The sequence below is a fragment of the Strix uralensis genome, chromosome 20, assembly GCF_047716275.1.
Source record: "Strix uralensis isolate ZFMK-TIS-50842 chromosome 20, bStrUra1, whole genome shotgun sequence".
Taxonomy (NCBI): Eukaryota; Metazoa; Chordata; class Aves; order Strigiformes; family Strigidae; genus Strix; species Strix uralensis.
In genome coordinates, this window is record NC_133991.1 from 8,192,592 (window position 1) to 8,210,720 (window position 18,129).

The 18,129-nt window shown below is 53.8% G+C and overlaps 3 protein-coding genes and 2 non-coding genes across 9 annotated transcripts in view; 1 reads left to right on the forward strand and 4 right to left on the reverse strand.

The window, feature by feature from the left end:
• The window catches only part of SMG6 (SMG6 nonsense mediated mRNA decay factor), a 115,386-nt gene extending 107,256 nt beyond the window's left edge, over window positions 1–8,130 (reverse strand). For 2 of the 3 annotated variants that reach the window (XM_074889760.1, XM_074889759.1), the window contains exons 1-5: window positions 7,929–8,129; window positions 4,705–6,439; window positions 2,427–2,619; window positions 1,612–1,722; window positions 787–893 (exon numbers count right to left, since the gene is read on the reverse strand). In XM_074889760.1, coding sequence (XP_074745861.1) covers window positions 787–893; window positions 1,612–1,722; window positions 2,427–2,619; window positions 4,705–6,439; window positions 7,929–8,022 — 2,240 coding nt within the window. In that variant the 5' untranslated portion in view covers window positions 8,023–8,129. Of the gene's footprint in view, window positions 1–786; window positions 894–1,611; window positions 1,723–2,426; window positions 2,620–4,704; window positions 6,440–7,928 lie in introns of all 3 variants that reach the window. The other variant, XM_074889761.1, reaches the window with a different exon arrangement.
• A 74-nt stretch (window positions 8,131–8,204) lies between these two features.
• SRR (serine racemase) lies at window positions 8,205–10,430 on the forward strand. Its single transcript, XM_074889776.1, has 7 exons — window positions 8,205–8,399; window positions 8,609–8,744; window positions 8,971–9,074; window positions 9,149–9,268; window positions 9,354–9,428; window positions 9,645–9,854; window positions 10,142–10,430. Exons 1-7 carry the CDS (start codon window positions 8,232–8,234, stop codon window positions 10,337–10,339), a joined length of 1,011 nt encoding a protein of 336 aa, XP_074745877.1. The 5' UTR covers window positions 8,205–8,231; the 3' UTR covers window positions 10,340–10,430.
• Window positions 10,431–10,814: 384 nt separating this feature from the next.
• Window positions 10,815–18,122, reverse strand: TSR1 (TSR1 ribosome maturation factor). 3 transcript variants are annotated; one of them, XM_074889763.1, is made up of 15 exons: window positions 17,775–18,122; window positions 17,594–17,697; window positions 17,069–17,285; window positions 16,856–16,990; window positions 15,324–15,745; window positions 14,877–15,036; window positions 14,383–14,540; window positions 13,876–14,078; window positions 13,269–13,431; window positions 12,926–13,036; window positions 12,436–12,568; window positions 11,900–12,016; window positions 11,461–11,601; window positions 11,264–11,338; window positions 10,815–11,168 (listed from the first exon to the last, which is right to left on the reverse strand). In XM_074889763.1, the coding sequence occupies exons 1-15, from the start codon at window positions 17,875–17,877 to the stop codon at window positions 10,990–10,992; spliced, it is 2,421 nt and encodes an 806-aa protein (XP_074745864.1). In that variant the 5' UTR covers window positions 17,878–18,122; the 3' UTR covers window positions 10,815–10,989. The 3 variants fall into 3 exon arrangements, with proteins under 3 accessions (XP_074745864.1, XP_074745863.1, XP_074745865.1); XM_074889762.1 differs by having other exon boundaries at window positions 15,318–15,745; window positions 17,775–18,115; XM_074889764.1 differs by having other exon boundaries at window positions 11,461–11,577; window positions 15,318–15,745; window positions 17,775–17,982.
• Window positions 12,280–12,372, reverse strand: LOC141952832 (small nucleolar RNA SNORD91 family). The gene has a single exon (XR_012631779.1). It is a non-coding gene; the product is annotated as a small nucleolar RNA SNORD91 family (small nucleolar RNA).
• LOC141952833 (small nucleolar RNA SNORD91 family) lies at window positions 13,714–13,806 on the reverse strand. The gene has a single exon (XR_012631780.1). It is a non-coding gene; the product is annotated as a small nucleolar RNA SNORD91 family (small nucleolar RNA).
• Window positions 18,123–18,129: the final 7 nt, after the last annotated feature.

Sequence of the window (18,129 nt, forward strand, 5' to 3'; positions counted from 1 at the left end):
TTAGCTCCAGAGCAGCTGGGACCAAACCCTCCACGTTCCTTAGCTCGTTCCCCATATATTTTCAAGATACCTAATCATCCCAAGAGGTATCCATTCAGTGGCAGTCCATTCATCCCTCCAATTCTCCTCTCTATTTTCCCTTAATTGTGTTATCCCCTCTCCAGCTTTCATCAGGCCACACGGATCCATCAACAGTGTTCAGACACATCATGAACCTGCTATGTTCCCCCCAGCCTCCCTGAGATATCAGCAAACTCCACAATGTCCACAGACCCCAAAATCAGTAGTTTTCCCTGCCCTGTTCTCCAAACCTCCATAGATTTTAGTGCTCCATACCCCATGCTGGGCTCACTTGCCCCCCACCCCACCCTCAAGTCTTTGCTCCAGAAAAAACATCAGAAAAACAAGAGTGACAGGAAACAACAAGTACCAGTAACTCCTGATGCAGTCAGAACATATGGACACATATGGGAACCTCTCCTAGCTGAAAAGCTACCACAAAATACAACAGCCATTCTGCCAGCCTCAACAGCATAAACCCTCCCTGCTGCAGGATCAGCACAGGACAACTTCCACACTAGACAGCTGGAGGACGACTAGATCTGCTGGCTTGCTTTCCAGGACAGCAAAACAGTCTAGAGATCTTTCAGCTTCACAGGACTGCAGTACAATAAAGAGGAGTGGAAAGATTTCTTTGGCTAGAGGCAAATTTAAGCATGAAATGAGATACATCCCTTGTAGACAGAGGAAAAGCTGAACTCAGCGCTGCAGTGAAGAACACAATACCTGCGTGCCTTTCCGTAGTTTGTGGTGTCGTTTGCTTGTTCTCTGTATCGGCAAATGTCCCCTTGACAAATCATACACCTCTGGGCACTGATCAGTGCATACTTCACCTGGAAAGAAGCATTCAGAACATCATGTGGGACCTGCACAGCCCTGGCTCACCTGCAGACCCAGCGAGCACACAGGGACTGCACAGATCTAAGAGGAGGTCGCTGACACACTGAAGGTCTTACAAAAGGGCAGCAGAATGAAATGACAAGGCTTCATGGCACTGGTTCAGCATTCGTAGGGGCAAGCCAATCCCCTAAACACCTCCTCTCTTACAACAATGTCCCATCTCTCTCCAGAGGAGAGTTGTTCAGTCCGTGACCAATTTGAGGACAGCTGTTAGACAAACACATCTCTGGGAATGGAGACTAAAAGATGCTTTCCCAGCTGTCCCTTGCAGCTGCTCACAGCTCAGGGCAACACGCTGTCAGGTATCAGGGAGGGAGTGCAACTGTTAGCTTTTCTTGTTCATTATTCTGGATTCCATGGACTGAAATAAGAGATGTTCAATATCTAAGGCAAAGCCAGGGCACTTTTGGACACTTCTTTTCTTTTATTAGCCCTGGTCACAGAGCTGGTTCTTTGCAAAGGAAGCTAAGAAATGTTAATGCACCAGAATTGGTTCAACAAGTTCTCTAGCAGCTCAGAAAGAGTCCCTACAAACGTACTGACATCTGTTCAGAGTACAGCTGCCTACCTCTTGGCAAGGGCAGCACGCTGAGTTCAGCATGTGCCATACGATTCACAGGATGAGAAGTCTCCAGGAGAAAGCCAACCTACCATTTTCCTCAGAGGCTTACTGCGGATGGCCATCCCGTCCATATAGTCCTCTAGCTTGAACTGGTACGACACCTGCAGCTTTTGGAGTAGGCCATCAAAAAAAGAAGTGCCCTGCAAAACACACACACACTTGGATGTTACAATCTTTCTGACGACAAGCATAAAATCACCACGCCATCACTGACACATGTAAGAAAGAAGGTCCCTCTCCCTCAGGTTTGGGCTGTTTCTCTTCAGAAAACAACAAGGAAGTCAGGGGATCTCCAGCCTCAGAGGTTTTCAAGACTGAGCTAGACAAAACCAAGACTGACCTGATCTAGGATTTGAGAAGTCCTGCTTGGAGCAGGAGGTTGGACTAAAGCCCTCCAGCAGTCCCTTCCCACTAACCTAATTCTATAAAACACATCCTCTCAGATCTGTCAGCCTACCTTCTACAAAGAGTAAACTGAGCTGCAGTTTAACGGAATGAATTCTAAGCAAATTTGATAAAGATGGCACAAACACCTCCAAGAATGCTTCTGTTTATTTCCATTTCAGGGCATTTATTTCATTTTAGCTTAAATCAACTTCTAATTAACATAAACCACACCAAAACAAGCCTGGTTTAAATTATAACAAATGCCCACCTGGACCTACACCTGCAACACTAAACCATAAACTGTCTGAGCATTCTCCTTGCACAAGGATGGCCTAAGGCACACAGAGATACGAACAGGATCAAGAAGGCTAGCTGGCCAGTTACACCATCCCATTCTAAACATCGGCCAATCCTGCCCAAAGGTTTAAGGAGTTTGGGGATGTTTTTCTCTTCTTACCTCATCTAGAAGCTGGAGCAGTTTGTTCCGAATTTCTTGGGCATTTTCCCCCTGAGGGTCCTTGAGGAGCTGTCGGAATTTCTCAATCACCTGGTAAAACGCATTTTTCCACAGCAACTGGTCCACATTCTGGGTATCAGAGAACTCAATATCCATCAGGATGCACCATTCATACAGCTGCAGCATCTCCACCCTACAGCAAAACACAATTTGTGGTCAATACAACAGCAACTGCCCAGCCTGGGCCTGAGCTGCCAGGAAACATGTGCTGAGCCACCCGCTGCTTTCATCCAGCAAGCACGAGATGTCAGCAGTTCAGCTGGCTCACACGCTATGGCAAATTGATGCTTCCACACACGTCCCAGAGGGAGATGGGAGCTGTTGCAATCAAACACCCTTCCTGCTCCAAGAGGGCAAATCTGAAAGGACCCTCTCCCTTGCATCAGAACGGATCAGGGTCTGGCAAAGAGCAAGGAGCTCTGCTACAGTTCTGCCACCGGGAACAGCAAGGCACAAGCACCTCCTGATACTAACACAGAGAAAGTGTGCAGTGCCAGGCTCTGCTCCTGAGCACAGAGTCTGGCTACTACAGGCCAGGAACAAACACGCAAAGAACCAGAGGGCACAAGACGTCTTGCCATTACAATGATGCCCACCTCCCTTCTATCCAACCAAAATACACAGCAGAAACAGAGACCCCGCTTCCTCAAAAACAAATGAGAGCTGGAAACATCCACACCTAAAGGAAAGAAAGCCTGGGAGTCCCCAGAAATCATACTCCCTTCGCCAGCTACCTACAGCCTTGCCTGGACACTGCAGCAGAATTCCTCCCCTGAATTTAATAAAATAGTTGCAAGCTAAAAACAGCTCTGTGTATGTGGGGCACATTTATGGTAAAGGGGATCCTCAGGTGTTAGCGCCCTGGCAGCCTTATCCCTTATAATGGTTTAAGCCCTACAAAAAACAGCAAACAGCGTAGATGGTAAAGCCTGGAGCAAAGCCAGATGGCAATGCCTGTAAGAGCCTGACAGAATAAGAGAAGGATGCTGGCAGGTTCCTGTGCAAAGCACAGAACATGGTTCTGCTGTCCTCCCCCAGGCAGTCCCCAAACCCTGCGCACACACGCTTGGACAGCACAAACACCAACCAAGAGAATCAGATGTTTCTGCAGACAGACATCTGATAAGCAGCACCTGCGTTCAAGAGCCCCAACGCAGCTCCGCAGACAGGCTGGCAGCACCCTCGGACACAGGCAGGACACACAGCGAGACGGAGGGACGCTGATGGCAGGGACAGGGCCAACTATGCCTACGCTCCCAGGGCAGGGCGGGCTTCACACAGGCCACAGCAGCACTGCACAGTCTTTCCTCTCCCTCCAGACAACAGCTCTGAGTGACCTTGACACCTTGAGAAAACCTGAAACTTCCAGGGCTGCTTCAAGAGCAGACATCCCACCCCGTGGTCTATAGCACAAGTCCCCGAAACACAAAACAAGCCCTGAAACGAGCTCACCTGCTAGATATGCTGCCAGTCAGCTCTGAAAATAAAGTCTCCAGAGAAGCCCTGGAGACACGGAGGTCACAAGTAAATGTTAAAGATGCCAAGTAGAAACTTGCTACAGCCATGTTAACTACCCTCCAGAGCACCGGTGTCACTTCCCTCTCGCTAGCTGGCGTCACCAGGCCAGTCCCACTGGACCGCCCTGTGTCACAGGGTTGAGCGGTGTCAAGAACAAAACTACCCAGCGCTGGAGAGGCTGCGACACAGCGGGAACCCACGAACGCCGCGCGAGGGCAAGCCAGCAGTCACCACCCCTGAAGCCCACAACGCAAATTAGACAGCACGTAACCGAGGACAGGTAAGAAAGCAGAAGTCCACCAGCAACTACTGAAAGTATGAGAGCACTGGAACTGAGAGAGATCAGCTCCAGCAAGAGCAAGCAGAACCCAAGAGCCACAGTGGGTGCTCGTCTGCTCTTCTGCGTCCCTGCAATAGAGCAAAGCATTCCACAACCACAAGAAGCCACAGCTTAGCTCCCAGCCCAGGCAAATGATATCTTCACCCACAGTTTCCTTCTGATACCCACACACAACTGGCACATGACGAACAGCCCAAGCACATCAAAAGCTAGTGAGCCACTGCTCCATCCCCCAGTCTGAGACACTGACATCTCCAGTATACCAGATCCCCAAGGACACACCATTCTCCGGATAACATTTTTGGTAGTTCACCCTGGAAATGACTCGGTCACACACCCCTCTACAGCACAGCCACAAACCTCAGCTGAGCCATCTTCTCCAGCCCCTCCGGGCTGATGCGGTCTCTGGAAAGCAGATTGCTGAGCTGCTGCTCCTGGTTCCCAGCCTCACGGAGGAGTTTGCTGAGCTCCTGCTGCTTCATGTTCCGCATCTGCTGCTCCATTTTGGGACTCAGAGGAGTTGGGGGGAGTGGGCCGCACATATACTGCCCTGCCTGGCTGGGGTACCAAGGGTAATAGGCTCCTGGGTACACACCATTGCTTGGACCCATAGGATACTGCAGGGAGTACCCACCATATGGATACTGGGGCCCTTGACCAGAGGCCCGAGGGTAATAGTAGGGGTTGTCGGAGTTCTGGAACTTATAGTAGGATGTCTGGGCCTGGCGGGCTTCTCCCCAGGAGGTGGGGCTCACTTCATCATCTGTGTCTAGAAAATGAAGCTGAGCGGTCTGGCTCTTCGGGGTGGGTTTTTGGTCCGGGTTATTTGGGTCCCACAGCCTGCGAGCAGTGCCACCTCGGCCCCTGCTTCGGGGGCCTTTACCCCCAGCCCCAGTGAGCAGGAGCCTGGGCCCAGGGTGACTAGGTTCAGGGGAGCCCGCGGTGCTGGCAGAGAGGTCTGTGTTGGCAGGCAGGAACAGAATCCCACGGCCCTTCCCTTGAGGCTCTCTGCTCTGGCTCCTCACCGCCTTCAAGGGCTTTTTTTTATCTGTGTCTGCCAGACTGATATCCCTGTTCATAGTCTTGCTGTCAAATGTGACTCGAAAGGGTCCCTTGACTTCCCTGCCGTTGCTGCTCCATTCGCTCTCACTCCTAGAAGCTCGACTCTGCCCTGAGTGCTTTTTCTTGTCCAAATTCCTGCTGGAGACATATGCTTCTGCCTCATCAATTCTGTCATCGTCCAAGGAGTCAGTGGAGGACGTAGAGAGCTGCTTCCTAGGACGTATTCTTTCTCTGGCACGCTCCTGACGCCTCTCCACTCCATCCATGAGCGGGGCTTCATCCACACTGTTGTTGCTTCCGGCTGAGCTTGTGCTGCAGGTGCGGTACCGGCTCCGCCGCTTGTCCGTGTAGGAGTACCATTTGGCAGAGCCCAGCTTCTCCTGCATCACCTCGTCGCTTGTTCTCCTTACCCTGTCGCTTCGCTCTATTTGTCTTCCTTTTTCTCCCCTTGAGGCTTTCACTCCTTCCCCTGCCTGGCTCCCCTCTCTATCCTCCTTGCTTGATCTCGTTTTCCTGTTACTGTCTTTTCCAGTACCTTTCTCAGCCTCTTCATCTCTCCCGACTTTCAGCTGCTCCATCTTGCTGGTGACCTCCTCGGTAGCTGACCGCAGGGACAGTTCTTTAGCAGCTGAATGCAGGCGTTTCCCAGGCTGGTAGATCTGCTGGTCCGGCTTCTTGGTTCTCCTGGTGGTCTTGGGACACCACTCATCTGGAGTGGGCTGCTTAGACAAGCTCTCCTGGATCTGAAGACCATCTTTAGTGTCTGTCTCTTCATCTTCCTCCAAAGGACCATTCTGCTTGGGGCTATCACCTTTGCCGAAATCCTCCATGACTGGAGCCCCTCCTCCCAAAGAGCCCTTGTCACCGAGACTCTCCTCCTTGCCCTCCTCAGCTCTGCTCCTCTCCTCCGAGGCCTCGTGCTTTGGTGGCACAAGTTTGCTCCTCAGTCGGGAGAGGCCAGGCTTGTAAATCTCCAGGTCTGGGCGCCTGTTGTCTTTGCGATGCCTCGGCTCCTTCACGTCCTTTATGTTTTCTGGAGAAAAATAGGCAGAATAAAGTTATTCCCACCACAAACCTGCCAGGGTTAAAAAAATATCATGACAAATACTCAAGGAGAAATATTAAGTAAAGACAAAGGGCCTATTACCCTCAGGGCAGGTCCAAGAGGACAGATCTGAAAATCCCTGTCAAGGTTTACAGGAAATCACACAGTAAGAGTAGAATATGAGAAAGTATAATGAAGCTGCCCAAATCCTTGGCCTGATTCACTTCGAAAACACATCCTGCAACAGGTTTTGCCTCAAAGCACCAACAAGCTGAGATCACACACAACGCAAGACCTGAGCACACATATTCAAGCACCAGGCATAACGTTTTCACGTTACAGGTCTCAGGAGGAGTTGCCTGCCTGCCGCTGGTGCAGGAGCCTTTCTATCTGAAGATGCTGCCTTCTCTACCAGCCCCCCTGCTCTGCCAACAGATCGTTTTGAGTCAAAGATACGTTTCCCTCACCTGCTCACAACTCATTAATGTTTCTCTCCTCCTCTCTGTAACTGTACTCACACAAAAACTCATTACAGAACACACCATAATTAAACATTTCACCAAAGCTGGGCAGTTACGTGCTGCATTTTCTCAACTTCTTCCTCCCGTCAGGAACTTGCCCCAGCCTGTACCACCACACCTCAGCCACGTGAAGGCCACCACTATCAGGGGCTCGGCCCTGGCGGTGGCAGAAAGGTTCCTGAGGGGGCAGGGACCGACCTGACCTCGGGGCAGGCCCTACAGCCTCCGTTCTCTATGTACTCTCAGACCGGGGACAAACGTGTCCCCAGCCGGGTGGTGCAGCCGAGCTGAGGGGAGGGGGAAGGCCCAAACAGCGGCTCCCTGCTCCCGATGTTTCTCATCAAGTACAAGGACTGGCTCCATTGTGTAAGCTCCATCTTTTGTGGCTCTATTGTGTAAGCCTCATAGGATCCAGGCCTTGCTAACGACTTCACCATTGAAGAGGTGATAAGGGATTGATAAGAGGGGAGCATCCTGCCCCAGAAGGCACCAGGAGCTGGATGATTACCTAAAAAGCATGACCTGTGGAAACTAGGGGAGAAGCAAAGGCAGTGGGGGGAGATCGCAACCACAGATTCAATTCAAGACCAAAAAACTTGCCGCCCCCCCCCTACACACACACACACACCTGCAAGGAGCATGCGTGCTAATTTACACAGCAAGCGAGGCTAATTTAAATATAGCTATCCAATAGCAAGTGGAATGGTAATTACGGAGCAACGAGTGTAAACTTAAGATAGGTTTTTACTAATCATGTAACAGGAGAAATAAGCTATAGCTCCTTCGTGTGGCGTGCTAGCTTTGTGGAATTAGCCCCCAGCACCCATCTTTGCGCTACCAGGGAATAAACGGATATCTCGGCTCTGGGTGCGAGCCCGACTGTTGCACACCGGGTGACGAACCCCGTTTGAGGGACACCACCACCGCCGCCCCGCCGGTCCCTGCCACCCCCTCACCTCGTCCGCCGCCCGCCGCAGCGCAGGCCTGCGCCGCCACCATGTCCCGCAGCTCGGCGGCCGAGACACGGACGCGCTCTAGCCCCTCCGCCATCTTCCCTCCGCCGGGGGGGCTGGTGGGGAGGGGGGGGAACGGACAAACGGACGGCGGCCGCGCAGGGCCAAAAAGCCGCCGCCGCGAGCATGCGCGTTCGCGCCGCGTAGGGTTAACGTCGCCACGGCGCGCATGCGCGTCCCCCCGCGGGCAGCGCGCGGCCCACGCCGCCGTGCGCATGTGCGTTCGGGCCACGCAGCGCCCAGCCCATGGCCGCACCGCCTCACCTGGCGCTGCGCGATGTGCGGGCGGCCGAGGGGCGGCTCCGCGGCCGGCTGCCCCGCACGCCGCTGCTCACCAGCGGGGGCCTGGACCGCCTGGCCGGCCGACGGCTGCTCTTCAAGTGCGAGCTCTTCCAGAAGACCGGTTCCTTCAAGGTGCGCGGGGACGGCGGCACGGCCTGTCCCTTCTTCCACCGGAGAAACTCACTTCCCGCCGGCAGCTCCCAGCCCTCGAAGCAGACGTGGCTTCTGCCACCCTGCACGGGGCTGAAGCGCTTCCCAGGGCACAGGGGAGGCTCCAAGGAAGAAGATTCCCCACCTGCACGCTGGGCAGTGGCACTGAGGGGGCTGCGCTCTCCTTCCAGATCCGCGGTGCCCTGAACGCAGTCAGGAGCCTCGTTGAGGAAAGCGAGCGCGATGGAGCAGAGCTGCCCCGGGCTGTCGTGACACACAGCAGTGGGAATCACGGGCAGGCGCTCGCCTGTGCTGCCCAGGCCGAAGGTAACACGTACCCAACACGAAGGTTGCAGCCCCAGCCCCGGGCCAGGGGTAAATGCAGAGCTGGTTCCTAGGCAGAGGCTCTGCCAGTCCTGGAGATAAGCAGGGCTGTCCCTCTCCTGAACATGTGCAGAAGCTGGCATAGGCAAGACAGAGCCTGCTCCTGCAGCGCTAACTGGCTCCTTGCAGCTTTCTGGCTGTTGGATTTGCCTCCTCTTTTGTCACACAGGGATTCCTGCCTATGTCGTGGTGCCCCGGACAGCCCCGCACTGTAAGCAAGCCGCCATCCGCACCTACGGTGCCACGCTGGTGCCGTGCGAGCCCAGCGACAAGGTAAGGCACAGGGGAGAGCGGCCAGGGACAGGGCCCTGCCAGACTGAGATGTGACCATCTGCGCTTTCCCTTAGTCCAGAGCCGAGACAGCATCTCGTGTAGTCCAGGAGACAGGAGGAGTCATGGTGCACCCCAACCAGGAGCCGGCAGTGATCGCGGGGCAAGGTACAATCGGCCTGGAGGTGTTGGAGCAGGTGAGTTCTGCTCCTTGTAGGGAGGGGCACAGCAAAAAGGTGTACCCGAGGTCCCAGAAGCACTCACGCTTCCTTTTCTGCACAGGCCCCCGAAGTAAATGCAGTGGTGGTTCCTGTTGGAGGCGGAGGAATGATTGCAGGAATAGCAGTTGCCATCAAGGTAGGCAACAGCTCATCCAGGAAACAGTGGCTGCATCTCCCTGAGGGAAGAGCAGGGCTCCCAGGACAGGCAGCACCTTTTCTGTTTAGAAACTGAGAGACCCTGCTGTGACAATCTCTGGGTGCCTGGGCTCTGCACAGCAGCAGTGCCTGCTTAGCCCGCTGGGCACGGACAGGCACACACTAGTCTCAACCAAGCGGCTCCTTCTCTGCGCAGGCTCTGAGACCAGATGTGAAAGTGTTTGCTGCCGAGCCACGCAACGCCGATGACTGTTACCAGTCCAAGGTGAGAGGGGAACTGACCCCCAACCTTCACCCACCGGATACCATCGCAGATGCAGTTAAAACCAGCATTGGACCAAACACATGGCCCATCATCAGGGATTTGGTTGATGACGTCCTGACGGTCTCAGAGGAAGAAATCAAGGTAAAAGCTCCCGGCTGCCTTCTCACGGTAGCTGCCAGGAGGCAGCTGCCTCCATCCATGCTCTGCCCTTCCATTCTCACCCTTCCACTCTCCCAGGGCAGCACAGGCCCCTGCACACCACTGCAGCTGTGCAACACCCACAGTGTCTCCAGCTGGAAAGGGCTGGCGGAAGCTCTGCTCTCCCTTCCCAGAGCGCTGCAGAGAGATGTGCACACACAATGCCCTCCGCAGCCCCGGAGCAGCCTGTACTTGCTGCTGGGATGACAGCTGGTGTTCTGTCCCAACAGCGAGCCACGCGGCTGGTGTGGGAAAGGATGAAGCTGCTGATTGAGCCAACAGCGGGCGTGGGAGTGGCGGCCGTGCTCTCGGAGCAGTTCCAGGCAGTCCCCCGGGACGTGGAGAACGTTTGCATCGTGCTGTGTGGGGGAAACGTGGACCTGAGCTCCCTGACCTGGCTCACAGACCTCCCTGGGAAAGCGGAATGAGAACAGAGCGGTGTCTCAAGCAACGGAAACCTCATTCTGAATTTGTAGGGTCTAGTTTGTGCACTACTAAAAACAGATGAACAACCCCAAACGTTCAAAAGTTTGTGTGGAGGGACAAGGGATGCTGGCATTAGTCTCTACAGCACAGAGTCACTTGGTTCCACAGTAAAGGGTTGTTAGTGGGGGGTCTGGAAACAAAGCACAGTCTGTTCTCCCCAACTGCCCTGCTCTGGGACAGGCCTCCAGTGAGCTGCACTCACTCTCCCCAGCTGCTACTTGGCCTTTCTTAGCGTCACAGTAACTTCCAGCAAACTCTTGCCCTTGATACAGCAAAATTCTCACACACACCGCTGTGGCAGGGCACATGGAAAAGACAACAGCCTGAGTGGGCCAAGGGGTTCACTAGACAAGGGGTGCACACAGCCCCCTTTGGCCTCCACAGCTGGCTGCCACCACCAAGACAGAGGCACCGAGATATTTTTGAAAACATTTTCCATTAAAATAAATAGCTATAGCTGATACCTGAACAGCAGCTGGTGAGACAACTGCCCCTGTACAGACCCCAGCAGTAATACGTCCAAGATACCGGTGCTGCCCTCACGGCACACGGGCTGAGAACAGCATCCAGGGAAAACTGCCACACTGGAGACTTACTCCATTTCCACCTCCTGCACTGGCAGCGCGCTCTCGCTCCTCACCCACGGCACGGGCTCTGGAACGTGAGGGTCATAAGTCCATTTAGGAAAGACTCTCTTGTAGAGGTTCAGCAGTACCGTGTCCTGGGACTTGAGCTGTCCATCGAAATGGCACTTCATGTGACCATGGGTCCCTAGGCAGAGAGCAGAAGAGGTCATTAGCTGTTTCTCCCGCCCAGGAGGTCCACATCCTGCCCAGCATCAGAGATAAATATCAAATCAAACCTACCCAATGGCTCCTTGATGTGTCCTCTACGACCCCACTTTGTCCTCAGCTCCACTGGCTTGAACCACATCACATCCTCTGGAGATCAAAACATGAAACAGGTAAAAAACAGGCTTTTCTGTACCAACACAACTGCTCCCGCAGGGACAGGAGTTCTGCTTCCAGGTCCCCTCTTCCCACCACACCGAGACGAGCCGTACCTCTGTTAAAGAACATGTATCGCACGACAGCTGTCCTGGTAAAGATTTTGAAAGGATGGCCACTGAGCACCAGCCGCTTGATGACAATTCTGTCTGGGTCCACGGAAAGCAGAGAACCTGTGGCGATGAGGTCATGCATTCCTGCAAGGCAGAGTCACTAGCACACGGGACAGCGCCACAGAAGGCGCCTCCATCACCTCTTCCCCCACCACAACCCCTTTCCCCAAATGGTGCCAGACCCAGAGCAACCCCACAGCAGGGACAGACAAAGGTGCCAGTAATTACGGGGTTAGAAATGTGTTAATCTCCTCAAACAACATGAAGGAGACAGCTTTTTCAAGTCATACTTCCTAGATAGATGCACTTTTAAGTGGGGTATGGGAATGGCCTGCTAATGTTTGTTTCCCAGACACCACCTCCTCAGCAGTTACAAACTTACCGTTACTTCTCTGTTTAAAAAGAAGCACTGAGGCAGGAGGGAAAGTGATGGGAGCGTAAACAGTCACCACCAGGGTAGCATCCGGGCGCAGGAAACGCTCCAGCTTGTGCTTATCAGCTAGGACAGAACAGCAACGATCAAGTTCAGGCCAACAGCATTCCTCAGAGCTCTGGGAAGCCCCATTGAGCCCATTTGTCCCTGGCAAACAGGCTCTGTGCTTTAGGAAAACGGGTGACATACATCCCTCCTCTGCTGGCAGAGTATCTGGGAACAAAGGTGATCCTCTGAGCTACCAGCTCACTGCGTGGAGCCTGCCACCGCCTTGCCCAGAGCAGCAAGCCACCTTGCCTAAGCCCTTCCACTCTCCACTATTTAGGGCCTTCCCTGGAAGCCTCAGAGCCTAGGAGTGAGTCTTCAGAAGAGTCCTTCAGCCAGGTTCAGACACCACGGCTAAAACATCACAGGCTTCCTGCCCTAGAAAACCCCAGCCCCACCTCCTGGCATGCCCATGCCCACCCCACCAGTCCCTCACAAACCTGAGGTGTGCTGGGAGAATAGGGGGGATGCTCGGAAGCGTCTGAACCCACAGTGAAAGATCAGCTCCTCCTTTGCCCTCACCGGCTCGCTGTTACTCGGATGCCGACGCACCAGGAAATTCAACACGGACATCTGCAAGAGAGGCAGCACTGTGAGGGGCGGACAGCAGGGCTTGGCAGGTGATGGCAGACAGAGCAGAAAGCAATGGGATGTTGCAGCAGAGATGAATGCCCTTGACAACAGCTACCCAAAGGACTGCTGGTCACCAATGCAGACACCTCAGCCAGGCTCAGACACTCTAGCCTAAACACTCCTGGCAGCTTCAGCCTGCTCTGACCAAAGGGAAGGCCCTATTTTGAAATGCAAGCAATGCGGGGAGATTTCAGCCCAAACTCTCTGCAGCCAGAACCTCTCCAAGCCATGCAGCCTGAGGGAATCAGACAAGGAGCTGCACACCTAGAAGGTATCAGCAGGGCCACACTTAATCACCTTTTGTTCGTGAGGAAGCAGCGAGAACAGGACTAGGGGCTTTCCTTCTTTGAAGCTCTCCATCACCGAGACGGGGACATTGCAGATGTGAAGTGTAACATACCAGCCAACCTGCCAAAAAGAGAGGATCAGTTGTGAATACTTCTCTCAACAGTCACAAGTAACATGTGCCTGGGTTAGAGAGGGAATCCAGGAGAACAATTATCATCTGAACTCATGGTTTCATGAGTTCATGAACCAGCTGGCTGAAGAGATCCACCCAGCCACCAACCCAGCAAGTCTTTCCTACTAGGAGCAAGGGAACACAGCAGGGGAATTGATCAGCAAGAGAAGAGGGAGCTACCGAGGCTCCTTCAGTCTCCTCTTTCTGTATTTGCCGGAAGAGGTGCTTTCTCGTTCGGGAGAAGTCCTGGAACTGGAAAATCCTGGCATAATCCCTTGGGAGATTCTCTTTGGGGTCCCATGGAGAAGTCCGGAAGCTCTTCAGCCCCCTGTACTTCTGGAACCTAGAGAACAGAGAACAGGAAAGACTAACTACTTCACCAGTCAAGGGGTGTGGGCAGCACCTTCTGTGGTCTGCAGGGACTCACTCCTTCAGAGAGGGCAAAGGGAGCAAATCAAATGTTGGCTCTTCATACAGAGAGAACTAGAAACAGCAGACAAGTCCCCAAACAACCTGCCCTTGCATCAGGGCTCTGCCATCCTCCTCTCTCTCCCAGGTCAGGACGCAGCTCTCCCCGCCACGGGGAGCTTTCCAGACCCAACCAATGGCTCCCCCAACTAGTGCCTTCCCTGGAAGCCTCAGAGCCTAGGAGTGAGTCTTCAGAAGAGTCCTTCAGCCAGGTTCAGACACCACGGCTAAGACATCACAGGCTTCCTGCCCTATCTCACCAAACTAGACAGAAAAGCACCTTCCAGCTCCTCTCCCAGCAAAGCATCCTGTTTCTTACCGAACTCTGGCAGGTATGTCACGTGGCGTGTCCACCTCATCTGGAAACATTTCATCCATTCTCTCCTGTTTGTATCTCTCCAGCATCTGTTCATCTTCCTCCACCTTCTCATCGTACTGGTCATCCCGCAAGCACTCAGAAATGGTCATAGTCTCACACTCCTCCTCTGCAGGTTCCTCTTCCTCCTCGCTGCTTTCCCCCTCCTGACACACAGGACAGCACAGAGCCCATGAGCACAGACGCTCTGTTGATGCTCCTGCAGCACTGCAAACCCTGCGTGTACTCGCACCGTGTGAATCGTGCCCCAAGCTACACCACACTCCCTCATTTCAGTATCTAACAGGTCAAAGAAACAACATGATACACGTGAGGGATTTAACAATGGAAATCCAGGTGAGTCCTGGCTCTGTGTTGTACCCTTGCATGGAGCAAGCCGGAAGGACAGGATTGTCTCAGAATACGCAATAATGCCCTGGAGACCACTTGCAGTATCAGCTCTTGAAGTACCTGGGAAACTGCCTCTTCCATCATATCATCATCGATGTCATCATCTTCATCACCATCCTTCTCACTGCCGCCTTCTCCATCATCCACAATCCAGGCAGCCTGGTACTTGGATGTGCCTTTGGGGACCTTCACCACCCTCCTGTTTTCCTTCAGAGAAGCTGTAGGGTTCCCACCAATGGTTAATACAGGAACAATTCTCCTTTGCCATTTACACATTTACACCAGGAGAGCCAAGATCAGCTCTAGACCAGAATCGCTGTTTCCCACCACAGAATTTGCCAGGGCCCAGAAAAGGCAGCTAAAATGTAACCCTGCTAACTGCCAGGCAAACCAGGCAGCCTGCTCGTCAGGTGATAGGACTAGGAATAGAAGTCCCAGGCACCCAGCTAGCATGTTTCCTCACAGCCATCCTCAGCCATTCCAGTGACAGAGGGTTTCTAACAACCGTCTTAACAGGGACAAGGTAAAGGTACAGAAGTATCGCTGCTACTCACCCTCTGCTTCTTGTAATTCTTCTTCAGTAGGCCAAGTCTGCTCCCCTTCCATGGGATCAGGAACCACTTCTGACTGCAAAGACTCCTGCTTGCTTGGATCTGCCTTCATCAGGACCTTAACATCTTCCTCCATCTCATCGGTACCATTTATAGAGTCATCCTGAAGGCCAAGAATAGAGTTCCCAGCTGTGAATACATCTAACTCAAGCTAGAAATCAGTCTGAAGCAAAACTCCCCTCAGTATCATGTACGTTGTGTTGTAATGTAATGTTCGTTATATGCTGTGGGCAAGGAATCTCAGCTCAGTGGCAGAACACAGGCCTACTGGTTCTGATACAACTCCCCTTCCCTTGACCACATACACCCAGTTGTATTTTCCCAATGAAAGTTTAGAAACATCATGTTCTAACAGGCCCAGCAAAGCCCTGAGCTCCCACACACCTGTACCTCCATGTCCTGACTTCTCTTCTGTCCTTTAACCACTCGGGGGTTTAAAGAGAGGGGGTCAGGGGGGGCATCCACCTGGCCCATCTGGAAGTCTCCATGCCCCACAATATGCACCAGGCTGTTCACATCGAGAGTTTGTCCCCGGACAAAGCCAGACACTTTCAAGGTCCCAGCCAGGTCGCTCTCTTGACCAGGCACAAACTCGGCAGCATAGGCGAGCAGGTGAGCCCGCCTGTCCCGAAAAGCGAGATGCCGCTGCTTCTGGGCGGCGAGGTGCCTCAGCAGCAGCGAGGACTCCTGCTCCGTGTTCAGGGGGAAGAGCTTGGCCTCAGGAAAGCGCTTCTCAATGGCTTTGGCAAGTTTCTTCCTGATATCTATCCGCTTCTTCAGTGGCAAGTCAGTGTCCCCTGGGACAGCAAGAGCTACCAAGCAGTGCACAGAACAGAGTTCAGGATCAAATCATAAACCTTCTTGTACTCTTTTTACCAAGCATTGACAAACACTCAGATATGAGCAACCCAAATAACCAGATTCACACCACAAAGGTGCAGAAAAGAACACTCAGGACAAAAAACCTGTCTTCAGAGATAAGATTTTGAGACTAAATGAGACCATGGAGATAAGGGCCCAGGAACTGAACTTAGCAAGAAAGTGTCTGAATCCCTTCACTCTCCAGGCCTTGAAAACCAATCCAATACTGACACCACCATGCACCCAGAGGTCAAAACCTACAACAGTCTCCATGGGTTAGTGTTCTGGTTTCGGCTGGGATAATTTTCTTTTTAGTAGCTGGTACAGTGCTGTGTTTTGGATTTAGTGGGAGGGTACTGTTGATAACACACTGATGTTTTAGTTGTTGCTAAGTAATGCTTATCCTAAGTTAAGGATTTTTCAGTTTCCCAAGCTCTGCCAGTGAGCAGGTATACAAGAAGCTGAAGGGAGCATGGCCAGGAGACCTGACCCCAACTAGCCACAGGGCTATTCCATACCACAGGACATCATACTCAGTATACAAACTGGGGGGAGTTGGCTTGGGAGCGGACTGCTGCTCAGTCAGCAGGTGGTGAGCAATTGCGTTGTGCATCACATAGCTTTTCTTGGGTTTTTTTTTTCCTCTCTGCTTTTTATTATATTAACTTTCATTACTAGTACTGTATTTTTCTTTATTACTGTGGTTGTTATTATATTTTATTTACCAAACTCTTCCCATGAGTTTTACTTTTTTTTTTTTCCATTCCCATTTTATTTATTTATTTTTATTCTCACTTTATTTATGCAAGAAGCAGAGAGCGAGCAAGCAGCTGCCTGGTGCTTAGCCGCTGGCTGGGCTGAACCACGACTGGCCACAACACAACAAGGCAGCATGAGACTGACATTCAGCCAGCCAATCTATGCTCAGAAACAGAGCGGTCAAAGATCTGTGATCACCTATTAACATCTGTAGTTTTTAATTACTGCAACAGTAAATCCTTGTCAAGCACCCTCTCAACTTATACCCCACTAGAAGTTGTTAACATTTCTCCCTCACTCACCATAACTGGGGAGCCCCTGTGCGAAGAGACAGGAGAGGCAGTGCTCCCCGGCACTGTCCCAGCCATCTGCAGCATCCAGGATGAACAGGAGGGAGTCAGCAACTTTTGCCAGGTCTAAGACAGAGTGAAGGTCCCCTGCACACAAAACACCTCCATTACTGGGGCTGCCAGGGGTACGGAGCCAAGAACCACACACCAACAGTGTTTCCTCACCTGTCTGGGCTGTCACAAAGCGCCAGCGCTGCTTCAGTCGGGGACAGAGGAGCACAAAGCCACCAGCTCTCCCCTCATCCAGGTGAACAACTGCCGAGTCCTGGCTCTGCAGCAAACGGAGTGTGTCATGGGCTGCAGCCCTGCTGTGCAGCGGCACCAGAACCACGAGGTGTGGGGGCCCATCCCTGCTGCCCAAGCTCCGCTTCTCTGCCAGCACCTGTGGGCACAACTGCAGAGCGTGAATCCCGGCCCCAGTCCAGTTCCTATCCCGCCCCCCAAAATCAAGACCGGATCCCACCGCAGCTCAACCCGAACCCACTCGGTCCAGTAACGCTCCGCGTGCCCCAAACTGACCTGAACCAGGCACCCACTCCTCTCCCCGGCCCAGCTCCTGATCCCCCAGCAAAGGCCCAAACCGGCTCGATCCCCACAGGCACACACCCGCACCGGCCCCATTCCCGCTCCCCACAGCCCCCTCGCAAAGCCCCGAACCACCCCGTTTCCCGCTCCCCCCGCAGCCCTCACCGCCTCCTTGCGCTGCCGGCGGAGCTGCAGCGCCTGGTGCCGCCGGTCCACCCTGCTGAGGTCTCGGAGCCGCCGGCGAGGCTGGGCCTTAACGGAGACGCGGCCTGCGGGGAGAGATCGGTCAGGCGGGCCGCGGCGCGCAGGGCCGGCGGGGAACCCGGCCGGGCCCGCTCTGCCTCACCTCCAGCGCGGCGCTGAGACGACCCGCTGTGCTTCCCGCTCTTATGCGCCTTGTTCTGCTGCTTCAGCGGCCCGGGCCGGTGGGCGCCCACCGCCGCCACCATGCTGCCTCCTCGCTGCCCTCCTCAGCGCTTCCGCTCGCGTCACTTCCGGCGCCGCGGGGCACGCCGGGAGCGCGCGGCGCTGCGCACAGACTAAAATGGCGGCTGGAGGGACGGGGGTGATTCGGGCCTGGAGGAGGGAGGAGCGGCGGGCCTGGCCCCGGGGAGAGGGCGGGAGAGTAGCGGGGGAGCCCCAGGGAGGGAGGCTGGTGCCGGTCAGCGCCGCGGCGAGGGGGGAATGAGAGGCAGGAGCGA